This window comes from Melospiza georgiana, chromosome 12, assembly GCF_028018845.1.
Source record: "Melospiza georgiana isolate bMelGeo1 chromosome 12, bMelGeo1.pri, whole genome shotgun sequence".
Classification (NCBI taxonomy): domain Eukaryota; kingdom Metazoa; phylum Chordata; class Aves; order Passeriformes; family Passerellidae; genus Melospiza; species Melospiza georgiana.
In genome coordinates, this window is record NC_080441.1 from 4,905,534 (window position 1) to 4,930,905 (window position 25,372).

At 49.6% G+C, this 25,372-nt stretch overlaps 2 protein-coding genes across 2 annotated transcripts in view; one reads left to right on the forward strand and one right to left on the reverse strand.

Moving 5' to 3' along the window:
- Positions 1 to 6,038: 6,038 nt before the first annotated feature.
- LOC131088681 (uncharacterized) lies at positions 6,039 to 17,424 on the reverse strand. The gene is made up of 9 exons (XM_058032926.1): positions 17,098 to 17,424; positions 16,827 to 17,025; positions 14,103 to 14,173; positions 12,608 to 12,705; positions 12,149 to 12,350; positions 11,743 to 11,870; positions 7,783 to 7,888; positions 6,422 to 6,524; positions 6,039 to 6,291 (listed from the first exon to the last, which is right to left on the reverse strand). The coding sequence occupies exons 1-9, from the start codon at positions 17,422 to 17,424 to the stop codon at positions 6,206 to 6,208; spliced, it is 1,320 nt and encodes a 439-aa protein (XP_057888909.1). The 3' UTR covers positions 6,039 to 6,205.
- A 13-nt stretch (positions 17,425 to 17,437) lies between these two features.
- The window catches only part of BRWD3 (bromodomain and WD repeat domain containing 3), a 51,428-nt gene continuing 43,493 nt past the window's right edge, over positions 17,438 to 25,372 (forward strand). Inside the window, exons 1-4 of the mRNA XM_058032354.1 lie at positions 17,438 to 17,535; positions 17,621 to 17,679; positions 17,829 to 17,858; positions 18,108 to 18,167. Coding sequence (XP_057888337.1) covers positions 17,499 to 17,535; positions 17,621 to 17,679; positions 17,829 to 17,858; positions 18,108 to 18,167 — 186 coding nt within the window. The 5' untranslated portion in view covers positions 17,438 to 17,498. The remainder of the gene's footprint in view (positions 17,536 to 17,620; positions 17,680 to 17,828; positions 17,859 to 18,107; positions 18,168 to 25,372) is intronic.

Genomic DNA, 25,372 nt, shown 5'->3' on the forward strand with positions numbered 1-25,372 from the left:
CAAATTCATAACTTTTCGGAGCCATGGGGTATTGAGAGAGTTGCACAACTGAATGGATTGTCTGGTTTATGCCAAACTCTCCTCCAGGCTCTCCTGGTGTCTAGACACTGAATCCAAAGGCAGCTCCATGGCAGCTCTCAAGCTTGGCTTATTTTGTCTGAAAAGGAGAAGGTTCAAACTTTCAGGTTTATTTGGAATTTGTGGAGAAAGTGCCTTCCCCAGGTCCTTGGCTGTTCCCTGGGTTCCAGGTGTTACTGGGTCTGATGCTGGTTAGGAAACATCCACAGAGTGCTGTGGATCTGGTTATCATTGTTCATCATAACAACTGGGGACCTTGAAGATGCAAAGTTGAAGAGATTCATGGGTGGGAAGGTAGGGATGGGCCTGAGGTGATGTCATGGGAAGAGATTTGAGTGGTGTTGGCAACACCCTGCCATGGTGAGCTGGTCAGGATGAGAGAAGACAGCCTCAGGGTGCACCAGACAAGGTTTAGGTTGGATATTAGGGAAAAAAGGGTTGTGCAGCTCTGGCACAGGCTGGAGTCACCTTCCTGTGGGGATTTAACTGTGGATGTGGCACCTGGGGACATGGCCAGCGGTGGCCTTGTCAGTGCTGGGGGAACAGTTGGACTCAATGGGCTTGGAGGGCTTTTCCAACCTAAATGTTCCTAAATGTAATTCCATGATCCAGCTTTTGGTGCAGGCTCCCCAGAGCAGCACAGTGTCCTCACACAGTGTCCTCACAGGATCTTCAACAGAACTGGGCAAGCATTTTCTTTTGTTTGCTCAGAACAATAAACCCACTGAAAACCACTTTGAAAACACTGGTCACTGTCCTGGGAGGGACAGGGAATCAGAGGAGGCACCTCCAGACTTCATCCTGGCCTCCACCATCAGCAACGTGCTGGAGCAGCACAGAGGGAAAAGGCACTGCTGCCTCAGCAAGCAAGGGAATGGCAAACACAGTGAGATCCTTGGGATGTAAAAAAAAAAGGAGAAATGGGGGAAAATGAAATAAAACAACCCCTCCAAACACATAAAAGGAAGGGTTTTGCAGGTTAATCCCACATTTACCTTTGCTCCTTTGAGTGAAGTGACTGTACACGAAAAAAAAGAAAACCCCTCTGCTCTGGAGCCAGGCTGGGAGAGCTGGGGGTGTTCACTCAGGGAAGAAAAGCTCTGGGGAGAGCTTAGAGTCCCCTTCCAGGGCCTGAAGAGGCTCTAGGAGAGCTGGAGAGGGCCTTTGAACAAAGGATGGAGGGACAGGCCAAAGGGACAGGGCTTTAAGATGAAGGAGGATAGATTTAGTTTGAATATTGGGAAGAAATGCTTCCCCATGAGGGTGGGGAGGCCCTGGCACAGGGGGTACAGAGAAGCTGTGGCTGCCCCATCCCTGGGAGTGTCCAGGGCCAGGCTGAATGGGGCTTGGATCAATCTGGGACAGTGGGAGGCGTCCCTGCCCATGGCAGGGGGCACAACCAGAGGATATTTGAGGTCTCTTCCAACCCAAACCAGTCTGGGATTCTGTGACACTCAGCCAGGTCTGGTTTTCAGAACAAGAGCAGCTCGCTGGCAGTTAATAGAGTAACACTGGTGTTAATCTGATGGAGGAGGAAGAGAATTGAATCTCGGCAATGGCAGCGAAGGCTCCTCCCTCTGGCTGTCTCGGCGGTGCTGCTCCTTCCCCGTGCAGCTGCCGGGAGCCCCCGCTCTGAAACTCGAGGCCCTGGACGGGCTCCAGGAGCCGGGAACACCCCGGGCCGGCGCCGGGCGGCTTTCGAGGAGCTCTGTCCTTTGAGAGAACAATGTCAGCGTGGCTTCCACACTGTCCCAGGGCCCGGAGGAGCTGGAGGTGGTCACAAGTGAGCATGGACGAGGGAACAGATGTCACTGGTGACTCGTGTGGCCATTGTCCCCTGCTTTGGAAGGGGGGTGATTGGGATTGGGCTAGGGTGAGTCAAGGAGGGGATGGGGAGAGGATCAGAACTGCTCCTACCCCCTTCACCCACACCTTTCATCTGTTTTCAGAGAAGCTGTGGTTGCCCTGTCCCTCGAAGTGTCCAAGGCCAGGCTGGACGGGGCTTGGAGCAACCTGGTCTCATGAAAGGTGTCCCTGCCCATGGCAGGGAATGAGATGGGCTCTAAGGTCCCTTCCCACCCAAACCACTCTGTGATTCCATGATTCCATGATCTGCCCTGATTTATCCATCTCTGCTAAAAGAGGGGCCAGTGGGACAGGACCCCACAGGAATGGCACTCCCTTCCTCCTGCAGCACCAACCAGGGAATCACTGGAACAGAGTCAAATGAAAGTGATGTCCAGGGGTTAGTGTGAACTTCAGGCTGAGGTAACACCTGAAAGCACTGAAAGGAAGTTGGGCTGATGTGATAGAAAAGGGAAATCCAGCAAATTGGAAAGCTCTGTTCCTAAGAGCGGGAATCCAATTGACACCATAAAACTCTCAAAGGCAACTTAATACAATTGGACACATCTTAAACAATTCCAGACGTTCTTAAAAGGGGAGAGGAAGCATAAATTACACAGGGAAAAATGCTGGATTGAAACCTAAACAGAGTGGTCAAGAGCACTCTCCCCTCCCACTCCCAGCAGCATTCCCAGCAAGGGGGTTCCAGGGCAGGGCTGCTCCCCTTTGGAAGTGCCTCCCTCCCAGTGAGCGAGGTGTGCTGCTTCCACTGGCCATAAAGTGCTGCACAAGCCTGGAATTCTCAGTAAAAGCTGCTCCAAAGTTATCCCAGAGCCAAAATCTCACAAAATCGCTGGGGTTTTGTTTGTTTAACACGAACAATTCGGGGAGGGGGTGGAAGTGCATTTCTTGGAGCTCAAACCAGATGTGCGACATCCCAGCCACAAAGCTCCGGCTTCTGCGCTGTTTGTTTTCCCCCCAGGAAGATAAAAGGAGCTGTGGAGAAGGTTTGGATTGCGGCAGCTCTCGGGTTTCACCCTGGCTCCAGGGGCGCTGGCACAGGCTGCTCTGTGGGACCACAAACGAGTTTTGCTGTTTCACGGATCCGGGGCCGCTGCTCCCCTCAGAACACGGCTGGAGTTGGAGGTGGGCTGTTCCTAAGCCTCAGGCTGAGACTCAGCTTTCCAGCAAGCTGGAATTTTGGTTGGTTTGGTTTCTTCCTTCCTATAAATCCACCATCACAGAGGTGCTGACCAGAAGTACTTCCCCAAGTCACGGTTCCATTTTGTGCTGGCTCTGCCAGGAGAGAAAGGCTGGAGTCGCCTCTCTGGGCCTCATCTGAGGACAATCCTGCAGGATCTGCCTTCTCTTCCTATAAATCCTTCCAACAGAAAGTTCCAAATCCAGGCCAAATGTTCCCTGCTGTGGTTTCACCACCCATGTGGTTACAGCCTGGTTATCAACAGAGACCTTGGAGTAAACCCCGACTTCCCCACTCCGTGTTTACCCCTATGCTACTCTATACCTACAGCATTACCCTGGGAATAATTAAAATAATTAACAAGTGTAATTAACTGTTGGAGGGGAAAGGAGACTTTTAGGACATTATATCAGCAACAATTAAATAAATTACCCTTTTTGTCTTGCAAAGAATTGACAGACAGGGGGGAAAAGGATGCGGGATTTGTATTCCCTGGTGCAGCGGCACAGGGACAGTGAATAGGGGTCGGTGGCTCTTGTGTGGGGACACAAAGCAAACAAAGAGGCCCCAAATGAAATTACAGAGTGGCAGATGCAAAACGAGCATATTTCACACAATGAGTAATTAAACCATGTAACTCATTGCCCAAATGGAGCCCAGGAATCATAATGGCTTAAGAAGTGATTACACAGATTCTTGGAAGATGATCCGGTGGGGCTGTGGGACACAAAGACATGTCACCACTGCAGGACCAGCAACCCACGTGGGTGTGGAGGGGACCTGAGTTGTCCCCAGCCCTGGACCTCTGGAAGGGGCTGGGGGGTGAGGAGACACAGGTTTGTACTTCCCCTTTGGTTTGAGCCCCTCCAGCTACATTCCAGGCACTTTGAAAGGAGGCAAACATCCCTGCTGTTCGCTGCATGTGGCTGTTGGTGGGACAGACACACGGCTTGGATGTACCCAAAGTAGCACCTGTGTCCCTGCCAAGCCCTGTGCCACTGACCTGGGCTGTGCACATCCCCCTGTGCTCCTGGAAATATTCCCCACTGGAGCTGGATTTTTACCAGGAGGAAAAGGGCACCACACCCTGCTGTTCTTGGCAAAACTCCCTCCCCAAATGGCACCCTAGGGCCCAGGTTTGTTGGGTGCTGCTGGTGCTGAAGGTGAGGTGATGGCCACCACCAAGGGGTCCAGATTCCCAGTGCTGCTCCATTTGGGCTTGGGAATTATTTCCAACCCCCTTTGTGGCTCATCTTGGCTATAAATCTTCTTGGCTTCACTTGGTGCTGTAGCCTCTGTGTGGTGGTCCTGGCTGGGGGTTCCTGCACGGCTGCTCTGCACACACAGAGAGGTTATCCCTGGGAATTTGGGGTTATCCAGCTGCTGGGGGGATGGCACAGGGACCAGGAGCAGGTACCACAGCTCTCAGGTGTCAGAGGATGTGGCACCATGCTGATGGCTCCACAGGGCTGGGGATGGTGGCAGCAGCTCTGTCCCAGCTCCTGCTGCAGGGATGCACAAGCAGGGAGCAGAGAGCAGCCAAGGCTAAATGTATCCACGATTCTCCTCCATCACCTGGAAGTGTGATGTCCCTGCAAGAGCTGGAACCTTCTGGAATGCTGGGAGCTCTCCCTGCCTGCCCTGCAAACTCTTCACTGCAGGAATTTGGGGTGACAGGAACAGTGCAGTGTGTCCTATGAGGACAGGCTGGGACAGCTGGGGATGCTCTGGAGAAAGCTCTGGGAGACCTCAGAGCCTCTTTCAGTGCCTAAAGGGCCCCAAAGAAAGCTAGACAGAGACCTGGGATCAGTCAGAGAGTGAAAGGAGAAATCTCCTGGCCTCAGCAGCCCACAACATCCTTGGGAGAGCAACAATGTGCCCATTGCTGCAGCAGGAATTGGTGATACTTGTGTATAGTTTATATATTTATGTTTTCTACATATCACAGTATCCCCAACTGCTTTGGGTAGCAAGGGACCATAAACCCATCAAGTCCCACCCCCTGCCATGGGCAGGGACACCTTCCACCATCCCAGGTTGCTCCAAGCCCATCCAACTTGGCCTTGGACACTCCCAGGGATGGGGCAACCACAGCTTCTCTGGGCAATAATATTGAATCATATATAATATACAAAATATTAAATACACACATATATCTCTCTATAAAATGGTTGTGAGTGCCATGTACAGATCAGGAGTGACTCTGTGTTGAAGCCTGAGTTGATGTCTCAGCACCAAGGGCTGTGCACCCCTTTACTGAATGTCCCCAGATGCCCCTCAAGGTCCCCTTTCCCTCAGCAGGGACATAACCTGGTGGTTTTGGTTATTCCCTGGTTGGAGCCCTTGACTCTCCATCTCACTTCTCTCAAGAGCTGCATGACAAACCCAGCAGTTCCAGCCTATTTTGGCGACCACTTGCTCCAGGAACCTCAGGAGTTTCATCAAAAGCCTGGATGGATTTCGGGTCTCGGGTTTTATTCATTCCAGCATTGGCTGACAAAGCCCATTACATCATCCCTTTGGAAGAGAAATTCTCTGCAGCTGCCTGTGTGGCGCGGGGGGTGTGGGGGGGGTGTTTAAAAAATAACACAGATTTTTGTTTCTTTCTTTCTTTCTTTCAGGGCAATTTTCCTCCCAATTGCTGGAAAACTGAATGCTAAAAAGCTTCACAAGTGGGAAGGAAAAGGGCAGTGTGCAGCAGTTCCAGCCATTCCACTGGGTTTATTAGTATTATTATTTCTTTTCCAAAGACCAAGGGGGGAAAAATAGCCCCATTACCCCGCGCATCCAGCGCGCCCAGCCAGCCGTGAAAAGCAAAGCAAAGGCAGTGTCATGGCAATGGCAGATGGCACGGAGCGGGAGCGGGAGCGGGAACGGGAGAGGGAGGGGAGGGCTCCGGCCCCGACCTCGGCGCGGACCGCGCTCCTAATTAGCCCCGGAGCAGGGACTAATTAAACCCGGAGGTAAGACAAGTGATTACTTTTCCTTGCAGAGATGGGGTGTAGGAGTGATGTGGATGGAGCCGGAGCCGGTCTTGGAGTCGTCCTGACATCAATGGTAGGGAACGATTTCAATCTCGGCTCATCCCTCCCGCGCTGCCGGGAGCAGGGAGCTGCAGCAGCGATTCCCTGCTCTCCCAATGAGCAGAGGCTGCAGGGAATGTGGGACTGCAAGGAAATACCGATGGGAAGGAGAGAGGCAGCGTCTGGATGCTGTGCTGATGACGTCAAAATGTGACAGCCTCAATTATTAGCATTATTTGGCACCCAGGTATCCAAAGTACCCCCTTGAACTCACCCAGGGTCAGAACAGAAACTCCTCTTTCCTCCTCCATAGTTGTTTTGGAATATTTTTTCATGCTCCATAACCTCATTCCTTTTAATCCACTTTTTCTGGTTTCCTGTAGAAGAAGCAGTTGGAAGTAAATTATTTTCACTGCCACTGAACTGGGTGCAAAGCTCTCAGAAAATGGGATATAGGGAGGAAAATTATGATATTATATAATATAATTATAATAGAGAATTATACATTATATAAGTATTATATTATATAAAATACAGTTGTTCTATAAATGTATTTATTTTTGCACTGCAAGAACTGGAAGTCCAGAGCTGCTCATGCAGCTGTGGTTGCTGACGATTCCTTCTGGGATGTTTTGGGCTTTCCACAGTTTTTACAAATGAGCTGAACTTTGCAAAAACCATGGGAAAACCTGTGGTTGTGGAGCCTTTGGCACTTCTCTGCCCATTGCCAGGCAGGTGCTCTGTCCCCAGCACACACACGCTGGGCAAGCACAGTGCCAATGCAGGCTGCCTCTGCTCGGCTTCAAACAGCTCCAGCTCCAGCCCTGCCCTTCCTGCTGGAGCACTGGGAGCATCTCTCCACCTGGAGCATGATTCCAGTCCCTGGGGATCAGTGGGATTTCCCTGGGGATCAGCCCCTGGGGATCAGTGGGATTTCCAGAGCAACATCCCCCTCTTGCAGAGCATCATCTGGATGATTCAAACTCAAGCGTTGCCGGATTTCTGCTGCCCAGTGAAACACCAGACAATTTGTGTTTCTATTTTTACCCTGGATTAGTCAAGGGTCGCTGCAGGACCAGATCAGGGGTGCTGGGCTTTCCATGGCCTTATGCTTCATCCCATAAATGCTCCTGGCCTTTGGCAAGCAGGAGAAAAGCCTGACAGGATGAGGATGACTCCTCTTTGCTGTCAGGGTTGGATCTCTCAGCAAAGAGCTTGGCACAGCTCACAGCCTCACCCCACCACTGCACTGCCCATCCCAGCCTCCTTCACACAGAGCTGGGCAAAGTCACCCACTCCAGTCTGAAAAGCATCCAGGATTATGAAAAACTTGGGAACATCTCTCCAGCAGCACTGTGGCTGAATCACCACAGCTCTAAGCTGGCTGGGATGCTCATGGGATAAAAAGAGCCAGGGAGAGTTTGGAATTTCCAGAGAAATCTCTACATTTCCACCTGTTGCTGTTATTTAACGCAGAATCAAGGGGAAAACAAACCTGTCTGAAAAGAACAAATATGGAAATGGAGTCTGGGATTGCTGGAAAGGGATGGGCTATGTTCATGAAAACTATTAGCAATAATTAGTCCCAAATCACTGGGGTGAGCTGCAGATATTGATAGACTGGATCTCACATACATCAGAATGCCTTGTAGTTATCAACAGCTCCAGGGTTTTCCTGCCCTCCAGCAAACACATTTTTCCTTCTTCTGGAGCTCTGGTCATGTTCTCTTTCATTTCATTGCTGAGAGAAATTAAAATAATTCTTACATCTGCATCAGCATCTGCTAACAGGGAATTCAGGAAGTTGAAAAAATAATAAAAAATACATAAACATAAAAATATATACACATAAAAAATAGGACCTTCCTCCCTGTGTTCCCTGAGCACATGAGGTTGCTTCCAATGCACATTTTATTTTAAGGTGAGTTATTTTGTTGCCATAGTGACATCATTCAGGTTTCCAACCGCTGCCGTGTTGGTTTTCTCCCAGGCAAGACTTGTCACAAGCAGTCAGCATCCCCAGCCCCTTCCTGGGCAGCAGCTTCCCAGGGGGCTGCAGGATTCCCTGGGATTCCAGCCCGCAGGATGAGCTGCCACCACTCCCTGCCAAGGCACAGGGGGACAAGGACCTGGGGGAGTCAGAGAGGAGAGGCAGGCATGGAAAAACTCTGACCAAAAGGATTTTCCTCTGCTCATTCCTTATCCTTCCTCCTCCACCCATGCAGTGCTGTGAGAAGGTCAAAGAACCCGGTAGCTTTATTAATTAGCACTAATTAATACACTCAGCTGCCTCTGGTGTCACTGTGCTCATCTACCCCAGGTCTTGACACAGGAAAGAATAAACTGTGTTTGCTCCCAAAAGCTTAAAATCTCTGTAAATCCTATTTCTTGCTGCACAGGTGTCTCATAGATTTATTACCAGGAGAACTACACTAAAATAAAGATTTTAAATACAAAGGTCTGTAATTATGTTAATAGAGATGTAAAGAAATGGGATTCTCTGGTAAGGGAATATTTGTGGGGTTATTTGGTCAAATGGACTCTGTAAGTGTATTGGAAATTAATATTTAATTTTGTGTATTTTTATATTAAATATTTAAATTCATTGTGTTATTATGATGCTAAAGACTTTTAATGGAAAATGCCTTTTTTTGGCTCTAATTAATTTAATTAAAGCAGGCAGAGTGTGCCTCATTAGCCTAAAACCTATTTCATGGGTGCCAGGCCCTATATGTAACTGAGAGCCAGGGTGCCTGTTGTACTGCAAGGCCAAAAGAGCTCAAAAAAAAGCTGTTTCAAAGGTTTTCTATGTTTTTAATTTTAAATAAACCATTGCCAGATTATCAAATCAAGGCTACATTCCCATGGCAGACCTGAGCCCTATGTAAGCCTTCCCAGGATTGCAGCATCTGGCTAAATCCAGCCCAGATTAAAGCAAAGCTTTCATTGCACAAACTCTCCCTGAAAGGAGCAGGGTGCACTGATCACAGGAAAGGACAGAGCTGGGAAGTGCAGGCAGAGGATAAGGAATGCCAAAGGCAGCAGCAGGGTCCAGAGGAGGGGAGGCAAATTCCAGAGCTGTATGAGGGGCTGGGGCACTTCTCCTGTGCACAGGGGATTTGGGAAGCAGAGCCATTCCAGCCATGCCTTTGGTGTTCCTGAGATCACCCCGGCTCCCTGATGGAAACCCTCTGGAACACAGCCTGGTCCACAGCTCAGCAACAGCCCCCACAACAAGGCTCTTTGCCTGCAGAGGTTTTAGCCAAAGCCATTGTTTTAACACCCTGTTTTAATATTTATTTCCGAATGTCTTTGACTGGGGGAAGGGTGGAAGGGGCTCCCAATTTAATTCCATAATCCCCCTAAGCCTTGCTTAATGCACTCGCTCTGCCTGGCCTCTGTGAATTCTACAGTGGTGTTTTGGGTGGTTGCAGCACTGCACTGGAAAATGTCCCATCATTTATTTTGCAGCTATTTGAGGGAAATGACTCCCAGGGCTGGAAGCCTGGTTGTTAAATCCACATTGCCAAAGGAAACAAACTCTGTCACCCAGATGGGGCTGGACCTCGGGGCTGCCACGTGGATTCCTGAAGGAGGTAGCTCAGAGTCCAGTTGAAAACTCCCAAAATTAACATTAAAGCAGGAGCAGGAGGCTTTAGCAGTTGGTCAAAAATGTCATTTTTAGCTGAGGGGGTGGGTGGGGCTGCAGGGAACAAAGCAGCTCTGGGACACCCAGATCCCCTGGGATGAGTCCTCCAAGCATGGCCATGGCTCACCCCAACTGCCCTTGGCTGGGAGGGATGGAAGTGCTGCTGGAGGGAAATTCCAACAACAGATTTCGTCCTGCTCCTTTCTTCTCCTGACAGGGAGGGAGTGCTGCAGCCTGGTTTGTTTTCCACATGTTCAAGAAAGACAAAACAACGCTTTCAAGAGTCTTGATGCATCTCACGAGCCTCTGGTCTCCTAAATCCCTCCCTCAGTTCTCAGCTCCCAGGATTTCTCCAATACCTGCTTGAAACCTGCACCAAGAGGACAGCATCACTCTCAATGGGATTTTTCCATGTCTCATTTCAGGATGCACTGTATCTCCCATGGGAATGTTCTTCAGCCATTCCAGAGGCATCCTAGAGTCAGCAAGGACAAAACCCCCAAACACAAGGACATGGGGGGCTGGCAGAGTCCATAGGCAGCAGCAAAGTCAAGATGGAAGATGGGTTTGGAAAAAAGTCAAGGTCTGAAAGGTGTTACCTGCAACAACCTCAGTCAGCAAGCAGGAGGAAGGAGCAAAGAGAGGAAAAAAATGAAGGGACTGAGATCTGCTGGCTGCACAGAGCAGGAGGGAGAATGGTGTCCAGAGACATCAGGAAACACATGGAGAGAGGAGGATCCTCCACAGGAAATGGCAGATCCTTTAGACTTCAAGGACAATGTGGAGAACAAACAGGAGAAGCTTTTTTCCACCTCTACAGCATATTCCACACTTATGCCATTATAATCCAGGGATAACAAAGAAAATCTCAGAGAAATAAGGATGATGCACAGTTCTGTCCTGACAGATACCATGTGCCTTCACAGCTTCACCTTCCACCTATGGTGGTTTTTCAGCAGAAACTCAACTACACAGAACTTGGGGACTTCATAAATTCTTAATAGAATTTTATTGGTGTAAGAGAAATGAAAGGGAACAGCCAACAGGGCAAGAACTTGCAGGTGTTGAAAACCACCTCACTGGAAATTAAATTAAATTAAATTAAATTAAATTACTCCTTTGATTAAAAAAAAAAACACTTTAAAGGACCTTCCAAGAATGTAAGGCCTCTCCAAATCAAGATGACACACAAAACATATTGTAGCAAGTTATGTCTCAAGCCCTAATAATTAAAGGCCAAAAATAAAAAGAGATTCTGAAATCTGAACTCCTGAGGACATCAGGGGAAAGACTTTTCCCAGAGATATAAAGCTGGACAGCCACAGGAGAATGTGAATGTCCATTAAATGATGGAAGTGCAAGAATTAAATGAAATATGGGGTCACTTTACTGCAGAGGACTTTATGGAAGCTTCCATGTTAAAGCTTTTCCTTATGAGGGATAAGAGGGAGACATCACCCCAAATTGAAGATCACAAAAAGAGGCTTTATAATCAATAAGTAAAGATAATGGGAAGAGAATTCCTGTATGGGACAGCACTTTGAGAAATGTTCCAAAATCCCATCCTTGGATTCCATGATTAGTGACATAGAAAGTTCATTCCAAACTCATACTCCTGTGAGCAAATTTACATGGGACATTTTCCTAATCCATCACCTCATGCAGTAATTGAGAATTAATTTTATAAGGCTGTATTTAAAGAGTATTAATGAGCTTATTTACAATGTCTGCCTGTTAGGGATATCAATAAATAAAAAAAAAATTAATCAAAATGTTTTATAACCTTTTATTTCAATAAAAGCAGCGCTGTAAAAACCCTACTGCACTCCTTCCTTATATTTCTGATATTTGAAAATGAGAAATACAATTAAAACACAAACATTCTCAAAACTTTATGGAAAAGGGTATGGGATACAGAGGGATGTAATTTTATTAAAATTGTTTACTTAGCTGAGGGAGTTCCAGTAAAATTTGCATGTCCAGGGAGAGAGGTGATGAATTCCCAGCTGCAGTCAAGTGCTTTGTGCCCAGGCTTCCAAGAGAAGCCAAAAATGCAGGATTTGGCCCTAAAAACCTAAAAAAATCACAAAGAAAACATCAAAGGATTATTTACAAATATTTAGCATGACTTAAAGTTGCTGAATTAGCCCAGTAGTGATATCAGGTGGTATTTTTGGGGTGAGATCCTTGTGCAGGGGACCCCTGGACTGGCAGCAGCCAGGGTACATCAGGAGAAGCTGGAAAAGTTTGGGAACAAGGGCTTGATCCCAAGCAGGGGCCACAGGTCAGAATGAGCCCTTAGACAGGGATTGTGCAGGGTGCAGAAGTGACAGCAGCAATAACAAAACCTACCTGGTCACTTACACCCAGTAGTAAATTTGCTGCTATACAACTTGGGGGTTCTGAGGTACAAAGTTGGAATTCAGAGATGCTGAGGATGGACCTGGCACTGATATCATTGCCCCGGTCCTTCTGCTGGCAGAGCCCAGAGCACACAGGGACACAGAGCCACCCCTTTTCCTGGGAGTTCCACCCACAGCTGGATTTGGCATTTCTGGGTGAAACAGAGATAAGGAGGAATGTTTAGCTAATAGCCAGAAATGTCACTGCTCTGCAAACCAGGCAGATTCAGTTCCCCAGTCGCAGCGGGGCTGCACGCACTGATCCCAGCTCCCAGCAGCTAATGGCTGCCATAAGGAACGTGAGATATGGATCAGCCCACGGAGCAAGGGATGACGCTGCTCCAGCAAGGTGGAATTTAGGCTGAATGGATTTTAGAATTCTCAAAAGGAAAAAACTCATCATATTTACATCACCAGAACAAGTAATTTTTCAACAAGATGAACTGCTGCAAGGTAGAATTTAGAAACAAAGGCGAGCGGCGTCCTGGCTCGTCCTCCATCGCCTTCCTATGGGATAATGTCGCTCCCAACTCTTGGGTGTCTGGCACCATCTAGAGGAATGATTGGAACGATGCAGCAGAGAAATTAAATAATAAATTATTAAAAATAGCAAAAACCCTAGAGCAGATCTTGTGTAATATCTAACAGCTATTTAGATATTATTTAACAGCTCTTGTCGAGGAAGAGAACCACAGGAAGGAGTGGGAACTTGGAGATTTTTCCTGCAAAAACAGGATGTTGGTTTGCACACATAAGCCCTGTACTTCAGCAACTGTAATTAGTGTTAATTATTTTGCATCTCATTTATTTTTTAAAATAAACTATGATATCAAAATTTGAGGTTTTTCTGTGTAAAGATCTTAAAATAAGCTTGGACTTTTCAATACTCCTTTAATCACAGCTGTGTAGCACAAGGCACCAACTCCTGAATTCCTTCTGAACAACTCTTATTTTTGAATCAGCTAAACAAAAACTTGGATTACATTTAACTACCATCCTTATTTGTCATTTAGCTCCAGATGAAAGACCCAAGATGAGCAGAATGTTCATAGAAATCCTCGTGGGTTGCTTCCAACTCGGGGGTATTTTATGAAATGTACACAGAAAATATTCTTTTAAAAAAGCCAAAAATGCATAATTTGTTCCAGCGTTTAAATCCAGCTGAATTCAGGCATGTGAATCCTTACCTACATTTACTGGAAAGGTACAATGCAGGTAAACCTACCACATCTACACAATTCTACTCTAAACTTTCTTTTTTTTTGATTTTAACTGTACATTTCTGGTTATACTAAACCACAATTCTGTTTTCACACATGGCTAAAGTAGGATTTGGCTCATGAGGGCAGAATAATCATAAATAAAAAATGAGAGAGACACCTTTACCTGGTTTTACAAGCTAATTGTAGAAAAGTTCATTTAATTTTGTAGCCAAATTAAACAGGGGTTTGGGTTTTACTTTTAACTACAGCTGAGAGTAAAACTCCCTACAAAACCAAACGGGGAGAAGCGATGGGTATTTGAATGTCATCAGTTCCTACTCCTAAAATCCCTCAAAAAATTTTCAGTTTTTTTATTTGAATAGCAGTATGGAAAGAAACAATTACAATCCAGCTTCTTCCTTAAAGCATCCCTGCTCCTGAATCCTTCCGTGGCTCATTAGTCTGTTCTCCCTCCTCCTGCCACCAGCTGCTGCTGGCATTTACATAACAGAGCTCTGCTCTGAGGAAAGATGAATCAGCACATCCATAAAATCCTGCTTTCACTCTGAGATTTACTATCAGCCCCAGCATGCTGCTGCTTGGATGCAGAGGATCTGGAAAAAGATGAGTCATGGAGCTGCAGAACCCACGTGTGGTGGGGAAATGGAGCTCCTGGGGAAAGAGAGGATGGGCATTACTCACCACACATGACTCCTGGAGGGGAAAAGCCAGGAAAGGTGGGAAGAGGTGTCGGTAACAGTCCTTGGAGCAGGCTTGGGGAGTAATGGAGCAGCTGGGAGAGGGTTAAGGAGGGGAAGCTGAGGTGCCAGGGAGTCAGGAATGTCGGGAAGAGGCTCAGGAGTGACTGCACAGCAGCACAGTCCAGCCACAGCCAGGCTGGGGGAAGTCCCCTGTGAACGGTTTGGGAAGGAGGAATGCTGGTTGTACCTGCACAGCTGTGCCCTCAGCACACACAGGACACACCTGGGGCATTCCAACACTCTCCCTTCCTTATGCAGGAATCCATCTGAGCCACGTCTGGAGCAACACCGAGCATGGCCAAGCACTGCCCCAAGGTGCTGGAGTGAGCACCAAGCAAGGAGCAGCCAGGCTCCACTGGAATGCTGCAGGAAGGACACAAGCAAGGCATGCACAAGCTTACTTTGGGAGCATTTTCTATCCCAGGCTTTTGTGGGCTTTACTGCAGAAATCCCCATGGGCTCTAGACAGGCCCAAAGAGAACAATCCTGCCTGGTGGTGCTGCAGCTTCACCTGTGCCACCCCCAAGCTCAAATGAAAGCAAATCATGAGTGCAGAGATTCAGTAAGGCACCAAAAGGTGCCAAGGAAATGTCACATTCCTAAACAATACAGAATCATGGAATTCCAGAATGGTTTGTGTTGGAAGGGGCCTTAAAGCCCATCCAGCCCCATTCCCTGCCATGGCAGGAACACCTCCCACTGTCCCAGGCTGCTCCAAGCCCTGTCCAGGCCGGCCTTGCACACTGCCAGGGATCCAGGGGCAGCCACAGCTGCTCTGGGCACCCTGTGCCAGGGCCTGCCCACCCTCACAGGGCAGAATTCCTTCCCAATATCCCAGCTAACCCTGCCCTCTGGCAGTGGGAGGCCATTCCCTCTTGTCCTGACACTCCAGGCTGATGTACTCTCTCTCCATCTTCATTTCCAGGCACTGGAAGGCCACAGTTAGGTCACCCTGGAGCTTCTCCAGGCTGAATAACCCCAATTCTCCCAGCCTTTCCTCACAGCAGAGCTGCTCCATCCCTCTGACCATCTTGGTGCCTCCACTGGATTTGCTCCAACAATTCCATGTCTTTCCTGTGCTGTTGCTGGGCTCTCACCTGAGCATGGATGTGGAGCTGTTGGCACCAAAATGCAGCAGGACATGGTGCTGGCCACTATTTCTGGGGCTGCTTTTCCCCTGACATGGAATTCTGTTCAGCTCAGAAAGATGCATTTGTACTTTCAGGGTATATTGTAAAACATCATCTGTTTTCTCCTTTGCCTGCCCATCATGCATGAAAAGATGAGCTTGCAGTTCTGGGCTCTGAAGACAGGTGGGACAAACATTACCTGTCTGGAGAGTGGGATCAGTGTGTGCTTCTCCTGCCTGGGAGCTCATTCTGACAACAGCAGTTTCACCCTGTCTCTCCTGGAAAGCTCTGCAGCTCTGGAGGCTCCAGGGTCCTGCTGGGAAGCTGGAGAGCTGTTACTATTGGGAAGCCACTGGAATTTGCAGCTTGGTGGGGTGGCACCTCGTGTCTGTCCACTGAGAGCTGAGCAAGGAACCTGCCCTGAAAACATTCCAAGAGTATTTGTTTGGAGCCTACAAGAAAAATGGAAAGGGACTTGGGACAAGGGGGAATGGCTTCCCACTGCCAGAGGGCAAGGTTAGGTGAGGTATTTGGAAGAAATTTTTATTGTGAAGGGGATGAGGCCCTGGCACAGGGTGCCCAGAGAAGCTGTGGCTGCCCCTGGATCCCTGGGAGTGCCCAAGGCCAGGCTGGACATGGCTTGGAGCAGCCTCGGGTAGGGAAAGGTGTCCCTGCCATGGCAGGGGTGAGACTGGGTGGGCTTTAAGGTCCCTTCCACCAACCATTCTGGGATCCTCTCAACAGTCACTAAGAACTCAAGAACTTTAGAGGATGATGAAGAGGAAACAAGGTCCACAAATCACCCAGTTAATTCAAGCTCCTGGCACAAAATAACTTCCACAGGTGGATAAGGGGCAGGTGAGTACAGGTGAATTATGTGGAGCAGCTTTATGCCAAATCCCCAAATCCTTCTCCCTGGGTGCCTGGAGGCATCCTGTGGAGCTGCCAGCAGGAGGGACTGCACCATGACTGCACAGCAACAAAACTGAGCCAGTGCTCCACAGCAAGCCCAGTCCTGAGCAGCTGCTATAAATATGTGCTCAATCTGAATTTATTCTTAATATTACCAGAGCATCGACTCACAGTGATTCAGCTCTCTGTGTTCCAGGCATGAGGAGAGGCTGTCCTTTGTTATGCCATGATGACAGTGGTTTTTACACTGGAGTTCTAACACCAAATGTCAGATACTTGAGATAAAATACAATTCACTTGATGCGTTTTAGCAACTCATTGCTGAAGTGACACCGATTTCAGGAGCTCTGACAGGATGCATCCCATGGAAAAATATTTATTTCCATTAAAACGATCTATTCTGACCCTGACCCCTTCATTCCTTGAGAAGAGGTGCTGTATCCATCACATTGGAATTTTCCGGTCATTGGGAGCAAATATTTTTAACTCCTAAGGCCACCCCAACCTGAGACACTTCTCTGCAGCCAGGCCTTGTTTACCGGTAGCCCGGAAGGCGCTGTCACCTCCTCACTGAGCAATCCTGTGTCCCCTCCATGGCACACGCGTGGGCTCCATCCCCCTACCCTTGACAGGATCTCTAAGATTCCTGAATCCCTTCCTCCTCTTAAAAACTACTTCATATGAGGCACACATGGACCTCCATTTCCCAGGCGCTGCCAGGGAGGAGGCCACGACCGAGAACACTGCGGCCATGAGGGCTGGGAAGGGCTGGAGCCGTGAGGGCCGGAGCTTTGAGGGCCGAGGCGGGGACACCCGGGAGCGCTGAGGGCGGAACCCGCGAGGACAGAAACCGTTAGAGCTCCCCCGTGACGGCTCCCGGGCCCTCTAAAGCACAGCCCGGCCCAGCGCAGCGCCGTGACGGTGCCCGAACGCCTCGGGCACATCCCGGCTCTCCGGGCCCGGCCCGGCCCTTCCTCTTCCTCCTCCTCCCTCAGCCGCCGCCCGGAAGTGGCGGGCGCCCCCCCGCGGCGCGTCACCGCCCCGCCCTTCCTGCCCCCCCGCCCGCCCGGCGCTGCCGCGCGCGCCCCCCGGCGGCGGGCGGCGGCGGTGCGGGCGGTGCCGGCGGCGCTCGGTCCGCGGAGCCGCGATGAGCCCGGGCGGGACCCGCGCCCGCACCCGCACCGGGACCCGCGCCCCGCACCGGCACCGCCGCTCCGGCATGAGGCTGCGCCCGCACTAGGAGCCGAGTCCCCCCGGGGCGCCATCCGCCACCTCCCCTCCCCCTCCCGAGGAGGATGGCGGCGGCGGCCGCCCCGACCCAGCTGGAAGCCGGTGGGTATCGCTGGCGGCGGGGGCTGCGCTCCGCACCCCCTCCGTTCTAACCGTGTCTAACCCGCTCTCCCCCGCCTCTCCGCAGAGCTCTACTACCTGATCGCACGGTTCCTGCAGTCCGGACCCTGCAAGAAATCCGCCCAGGTGAGCGCGGAGCCGGCGCTCCGGCCGGGCCGGGCGGGCGGCGGACGGGACGGGACGGGGCTGGACGGGACGGGGCGGCGGAGCCGCTGCGCTGCGGTCGCCGGACTCACGTCCTTTGTGTGTGTGTCTGTGTGTCCCTCTGTCCCCAGGTACTGGTGGAGGAGCTGGAGGAGCACCAGGTGAGGCGCCTGCCCCGGCGGGACGGGGGAAGCCCTCAGGACGGCGGGGTCGGCGTTTGCCCTGCCCCGTCTAACCCAGCCCATCTCCGCCCGGGACACCCGGCGGGAGCGCGGCTGCCCCGCGGCGGGGCCGGGGGCAGCGGCCGGGGGGCTCCATCCCGGGGGGCGCGGGCGGGCACCGGGGGTGCTCCCCGGGGAGGGGTCGCTCGCGCGCTGACGGCCGCCCCCGTCCCCGTGTCCCTCCCGCAGCTCATTCCGCGGCGCCTGGACTGGCAGGGCAAGGAGCACCGCCGGAGCTTCGAAGACCTGGTGAGACAAGTTTCACTCTTGACTTTTCCGACAACTTCCCTCCGCCCCCCGCGCCGGCGCCGCCGCCGCCGCACCGGGCGCCGCGTCTCCCCCCTCGCCCCGTGTGTGTGTGTGTCCCCCCCACTAGGGCTGCGCCCCGCCGAGGCCGCGGCGGGCCGCGGGGTGCGGAGCGGAGGGGCGGGTGGGGAGCGGTGGCGCGGCGGGGCCGGGGGCTGCCGGTGAGACCCCCGTGGGCCGCCCGGTGGCACCGGCGGAGCGGCCGCGCCGCGCTATTGTGGGGCCGGGGGTTATCCGAGGGCACGCACCGGGGCCCGGCGCGGCCAATGGCGCTGCGCCTTACAACGCGGGGAGCGGTGCGCGGCGATGTGAGGCGGTCCCTGATTGGCTGCGGCGGCGCCGCGGCGGGGCGGGGGGCGCGGGGCGCGGGTCCCCCCCGGTCCCCCCGCGCCATCGCCGCCGCCTCGCCCGCGCCCCCGGGGCTGCCCCGCTCCGGGCCGGGCTCGGCCGCGCTGCCGCGGCCCGGCGTGGGGGGACGTGCCGGACGTGCCGCCGGGCCCGGCGCTGTCGGGCTGGGTCAGGGATTCCCGGCCTGCGGCGGCCTGCGCGAAACCCGCCCCTCTCCGCGGCGTCTGGGCCTGCTGTCAGGCAGGAAAGGAGGGGTTAGGAAGTGTGGTGTTGTGGCTGTTAAATGCCGGTGAAATTCACCGAGTGGCTGTTTTGGCTAAGTGCTGAACCCTTGAATGTGTGTCATTGAGGAAGGTCAGTCCCTCCGCAAGGCCGGGGCTGGGGGGTGGCCCTGGGCCCCGCACCTCGAGATGTGTCCGTGTGAAAGTGACAGAACTGAAGCTGTTCCAGTCCTTTTCCAAAGCGTCCGGGCGGCCTTGCTTTCATTTCTGGGATCTCAGGGCAGTGACGTGTGGCGCTGATGTAGCACTCTGCAGTTGGACGGCTGTAAACTTCCCCATAGCGTTTATAGCCCTGGTACCTGTGCCCAGCGCTGGCACTCACCTGCCAGGAATGGAAAGCACGTCCTGGCCTCTCCCGCTCCCATGGAGCAATAGTGACGTGGGATTTTGCCATGGCTGTTGCTCAAACTCCTCTGCATCTGGCTCAGGAGCTGGTTTGCCACTTTAGCAACGTTAGGAGCTCAGGTGTGGACAGAACTTGTGCCCAGAGCAGACCTTTGGACCAGCTGCCTTTCCCTTTCTAAAGCCTATGCAGAATTTCAGGTGGAAGCTGGGCTTCCTCACACCTCTTGTGGATAATTCTGGGACTGTAAATCGAGTGAGCAGACATAAAATAAGTTCTGCATTCAATAGATTTTAGTGCTCTATGGTCTTCCTAGAGAATCTGAAATCTAACTGTGGGCTGTCTCAGGTTTAGCATGGTACTGCACCCAATATCCAGGAGGAATATTAGCAGTGCCAGTGTGCAGTCTGGTGTCAGAGTGGTTTTGCGTATCACTTTGATTGACATACAATTTTTTTTCCTTTCATTCTCTGTAGCACATACATAAAAGCCTTAAAACCTTAAAATAATTTTTTAAATATGTGTGTAAACATGTACTTTTCTTTAACATTTCAGAAACAAGAGAAAAACCATTTTGAAGTGAGTTTTGGAGTTAATGGGAAATTTTTTATTTCTGTATAAACTCATATAATAATTAAATTTAAATTTTTTTCCTGTGTCTTAAACTAATCAGCACTAACCCATGCTTTTAGTTTGCCCATTTATCTAGTATTATTTGACTGTTTCTCATGGTTTTCAGTAAGGACCAGGATTATAAATGAATCATTACAGTGAGACAGGTTGATGCCAGGTGGGATGAGCTGAGTTTCTGTCTGAATCCTCAGAGTGTTAAGGATATTGAAGAAAGGCCTTTTCTCCCTCATTGCTTAGGGTTTGCTATGTTTGGAATTTGGACTTTTGGCTGCATATGATTGTTTATTAACCTGAGCTCCTCGACTTCAGGACTGGCTGGATGTCTGAATGCCATGTTCAGAACAGAGCCAGGGTTATGAAGAACACAAAGCACTCCAACCTTCTTTTTAATTATCTCAGGCACATAATGAACCAGAATTAAATTGGAGATGCCAGCAGTTGGAGGTAAAAGGGCTTTTTTCAACCCATTTCTGCTTTTTACAGCCAGAAACCCAAAATCGTTTACAATCTCAGCTGGGTGGTGCAGCTACTCTGGTCAGGCAGGTAATTGAATTTGTGAGAGTTTACAACCCAGAGAAGTCTGATTTGTTTGTGTGCCCAATATTCAGACAGAGTATTTCTTGTTCTGTTGTTTCAGCTTTGTTTTCCATCCTCAGTGTGGCTGTCCAGGTTCTGAGTGGTGTTTTTCAGAAAATATGCCAATACTGTGAGCACTGAGTATGCTGTTACTGCTCCTGGGCTTTTGGGAGTGATAAAGATGGAGCAGCCCAATGGCCACTGGATGGTTTTTATCTAGGGAATGTTTACTCCCACTTCACTCGAGTTTTTAGGCAAGATCTGAAAGCTCACTGAGATTCCTTTGTTCCTTTTTTTTTTTTAATAAACTTAATCTTTTACTTTAAATATCAGGTATCACAGGGCAGATGAGTAATTTAAGACACGCTAATAAGAATTGTACCTATGGAGCAGAACCACACAGAATGCATTTGTGTTCCCTTTGTTTTTCCTGTTTATTTTCACGTTGGAACACTTTTTTTGCCTGCAGCATGTGGCTGTGCCTGTCTAGCTAATCACAGAGTCACAGAGTGTCCTGAGCTGGAAGGCCATCAGTGCAACTCCTGCCCTGCACATACACCCCAAAATCACACCCTGTGAGCGTTGTCCAAACCCTCCTGGAGCTCTGGGGGCCTTGAGGCTGTGACCATTCCCTGGGGAGCCTTTTCAGTGCCAACACACCCTCTAAGGGAAGAACCTTTCCCTGATCTCCACCTCAATGTCCCTGACACACTTCCAGCCATTCCCTGGGTCCTGTTCCCTCTCTCAGGGAGAGAGATTGGAGCTGCCCCTCAGCAGGAGCTGCAGCCCCCGATGATTCCCCTCATCTCCAGGCTGAATTCTCCAGGTGTACTCCACAATGGTTTTACTTTCTCACTGATGGTCTTGAGACACGTGTTTGTAAAGGGAAGGGTCTGTGAATCACAGAATCCCAGAATCCCAGACTGGTTTGGGTTGGGAGGGACCTTCAAGCCCATCCCATTCCACCCCCTGCCATGGGCAGGGACACTTTCCACTAAACCAGGTTGCTCCAAACCCCATCCAGCCCGGCCTTTTGAAGGTCTGAAGTGTGTCCAACTTGCAGGCAATTAGTGCTCTGGTTTTAAATGAGCCACAGCAGCTCGGTGTGGAGTCAGCTGCTCTACAGATGAGTTGAGCTGAATGACTCCCGATTATCAGCACAGTCTCCAGTGACCTGCTGTTCCACATTATCTTTGTTTATTCCTGATAAAGGTGACTGGCTCTGCTCTGGTTTTAAGAACTTTCTGATGGGCTGAGTCTTCTGGCTCAGCCTGGTTTAGTCTTTGTGCTGAAAAACACGTCATTCCAGGCAAAACAGAAAATCAGCTGTTGTTGGAGAGTGGGGAGTTTGCATCCATGAGTGGCTGTGCTGGTATGGAACAGCTTATGGGATTTGGCTCCGAGTTCCTGCCTTGCCCATCTGCATTGATTTAAAACTAGCCCTGAGTCCGAGGTGCTGGTATTTATAGATCCTGCCAATCCCAGCATTAGCAGCGCAGAGATGTTACGGTTTTGTCACCTCAGGAAAATGTCATCTGTAGCATGGTCGTTCCAACCTGTTCTCTCTGGGGACCCCAGTGGGTAAAGGCTTTTTTAATTCCAGTCTATTTGCATATTGCTGGCATCTTTGGCAGGTCCAGTGTCTGAGCTTCCTTTTGCTGAGATTCCCTGTTTGAGGTTGTCAGTAATTTCCTGCTTGCTCAGCTGCCTGGGCCTCTTGGCCTCCTCCACTGCTTTTTGATACAGTTGTCAATGGATTCTTAATTGATGGTTATTTTGGCAAATGAAGGAAGTGTTGGATGACTACCTGGAGGAGAAAAATCCAGTGCTGAGGCCCAGCTGGGCCTGCCCAGCAGGAATGGGGACAGAGCAGCCTCCCAAGGGCCGTGTCACTGCCACGTTCCAGCCTGCAGCTCCTGCCTCCAATCTGTGCTTTGGGGAGATGTTCCACGGGGCTTCCCAAAAGAGATGGTTCCCAGAGCTCCCTGGTTCCCATCTCTGTCAAAACAGACATCTTACTTTAAGCAGTAATCACAAAGAGTCTTTTTTGGGTTGTTTGTTCCCTTCCTTGGAGGAGGAGTTGTCAGCAGCTGTAGAATCACAGACTCCTGAGGAAGGAACCCACAAGAATCATCAAATCCAGCCCCAGTCCCAGCACAGACACCCCAAAAATCCCACCCTGTGCCGGAGAGCATTGTCCAAACAGGGATCAGAGTCACACCAGGGGATTTGGTTTCAGGGATCCAGAAGCTGCTTGTCCCAGCTCGTGGTCTCTGAGTGATGCTTCCAACCACAGGACCATGAACAGGTTCAGGGGTTGAATTTCTCCCAGCCCTGACGTGACTTCACTAATAGTTCTTTCCTTGTGCTTATCACTGGAGCAGCTTATCTCAGCCTGGCTCAAGCAGTCAGGACTGGGAGAGTTTTTTAAAAAGGATAGATTGGCTTCACTTAATCTTTCACTTTTTAGATCCCTTGTACCTGTGTGGTTACTGTGTCAGAGAACTCATCTGGTTCTATTGCATTCTTGTGCTCTCATATTTTAACTTTTATAGGATTTTTCACATCCTAAGGCAACAAACCATATTTTCTTTATGATTTATCCCAAGATGCAGCATTTGTTCTCACTTAGCACGTTTTCAGCTCTGTGTTATTTTAACATGCATGGTTTGGGCCTGTATTACTCATCTCTAATTTTTTCCAGTTTTCTGATTATTTTCTAAAATATTTTCTAATTATATTTCAAAATCTTTTCTAATATATTGGAGGAGCTGGTAATATCCTTGCTGCTGTTTCATTTTGCCACGTGGGATTTGGACAAGCACACACTAAGAGGTGTAGCTGTACCTTTGCCTTCTTCCATCCTTCTTTTAAGGAAAATCTGATCTGGGAAATGTTGGTTGTTTTCAGCTGGATGTTTGCAGCTTTCATGTTCTAGAAAAATACTTAAAACCCATTTACAACTCTCTCAGAGGTGAAAAGAAGGATTTTTGATTCAAGTTCTTCTGGGAACCTGAAAATAGAATTGCTTGTTTAGCTCTGGGCTGTGATTTAAGCATTTTTTTCTGGAAGTTATTATGGAAAAAAGTCACCAGGAGAATTTGCTGCTCTTGCTGCCTGCCTATGGAGCTGTTTGTTAGTAACAGCAGTGCTAATATTCAGATTAAGGGCTGCTTATTTGGGGCTGTTGTGGGTTGTAGAAACAAGGAAATGTGCAGGGAAAGAAAGAAGTTAGATCAGGGAATGCTGTCGGGCCCCGCGTGTGTCCGTGTTTGCTCTTTGCTGTTCCATATAAAACTGTGCCTTCATCTTTGAGCCACCAAGTCCTTTTCCATTTTGGAGGTAGTCAGGAGTGCTCGTGGAGCACCTTGGGCTCTGTCTCTGCAGTGGGATATTTGCTGCCAGTCTTAATTCAGCACCTTCCAAGGTACAGAATAGGGTGAAACTCCCAAACCAGCTCCAGGGTGAACAGGGCAGTGTTTGCTGTGCTACACTGGGAAAATGGTTTGGATTTTTTACATTTCCAGTGAGAATGGTATGGTTTGGGGTTTTTTGGTGCTCTGGAAGTAAAACTTCAGAGCTTCTAGGTTGGTCTTTTTGACCTTTTAACCTTAAGGTTGATGCATCACTGTTGGCAGTTGGTGACTGAGGGGCTTGTTGCTGGTTATCAGAGATGGAAATAAGAATTTCATATTCAGATTTTGCTTAAATGCAGATTCTCTCTCTAGAACTTCCCTTTCAGAAATCTTACACACTGAAGGGAGGCTACTGCAGCATTGTAAATTATTTTGTAGCATAAGCATATTTGCATTGTTTCAGGAATGAGTCAGAATAAGAGGGAAATACCAAAGTTTGGATAATCCTTTTCTCTCATTTAAACTTCTGTTATATCCCATCATTTACAGTGAGACACAATCCATGCTCATACACTGAACTTCACTGGTTGTACCACCAGGAAGGTGCTGATATAACTTCAGAACTCTGATTTTAGGGAAAAAAGCTGAAATGACTGGAGAACCCTGTCAGTGCAGGAGAGCATTCGCAGGGTCATTCCTTGGTGCTCACTCACAGGATGGAAAGTCTTGGAATGAGAACATGGTAATGCATTTATCAGGCTTCTCATTGCTGCACTGAAAAAATGATGATTCTGGATCCTTAGAATCATCATGATTGATGAGATGATCCTTTAAGCAGCAGTGACTGAGAGATGAGTAGAGGGAGGAACCTGTCTCTCCTCCAAGAGTTCCATTCACATTGGGAGAGTTTTTAGTCATATTTAATTAACTGGTTTTAGTCATATTTAATTAACTGTTTTTAGTCATATTTAATTAACTGGTAATTTGTATATTTCATTAGATATATTTCCCTTTTTGGTTAAAATCTGAATTGTGGACAGTCTTGATCCATCTCGTGGTGCAGGTGGTGACAGTATCCAGCCCTGCCTGGCTGTGCTGGGTCCTGTAGCTCCACTGCTGTTGCCCAATTGGAATAAAAAAATTCCCAACAACGTGTGCTAATAATCTGTTTGATGACACAGTTGAGTGAACAATGTTTTGGCAGCAGGGCTGAGGGAATTACGGACCTTTTCCTCCTTCCTGATGCCTGACACTCCCTCCCTCTGCTGTGCTGGGGCAGGAGCTGGGCACATCCCTGGGACTGGGAAGGCAGGAGCTGATCCATGGGCAGAGGTGGATGGAGCTGTGTGTGCTGTGTCAGAGGAGCTCTGATGGGCAGAGCTTTTCCTGCCAGTTTGTAAATATGGGAGTCAGGCAGTGCAGGACATTCTGGATAATGAGGCACAATTTGTTTGTTGTTTGAACAGACTGTCAGAAAAACTGTTGTCACTCAGTCTCTGTCCAAAGGGAAAAATAAAGGATGTTCTCCCAACATGACAAAATTGGAGCCTACACATGTGGGTCTTAAAGATGCCTACTCCCAGGAGCTGGGAAGTGGAGACTGAGTATTGA

What these genes read in the sequence shown, in the direction of transcription:
- LOC131088681 (XM_058032926.1), bottom strand. Translation starts at nt 17,424, where the DNA reads ATGCCGGAGCGGCGGTGCCGGTGCGGGGCGCGGGTCCCGGTGCGGGTG. An exon ending in TCTTAGAGATCCTGTCAAGG is followed by an intron (nt 14,174 to 16,826) that starts GTAGGGGGATGG and finishes TTACTCCCCAAG; the next exon opens with CCTGCTCCAAGGACTGTTAC. An exon ending in AGTTTCTGTTCTGACCCTGG is followed by an intron (nt 6,292 to 6,421) that starts GTGAGTTCAAGG and finishes ATTTCCTTGCAG; the next exon opens with TCCCACATTCCCTGCAGCCT.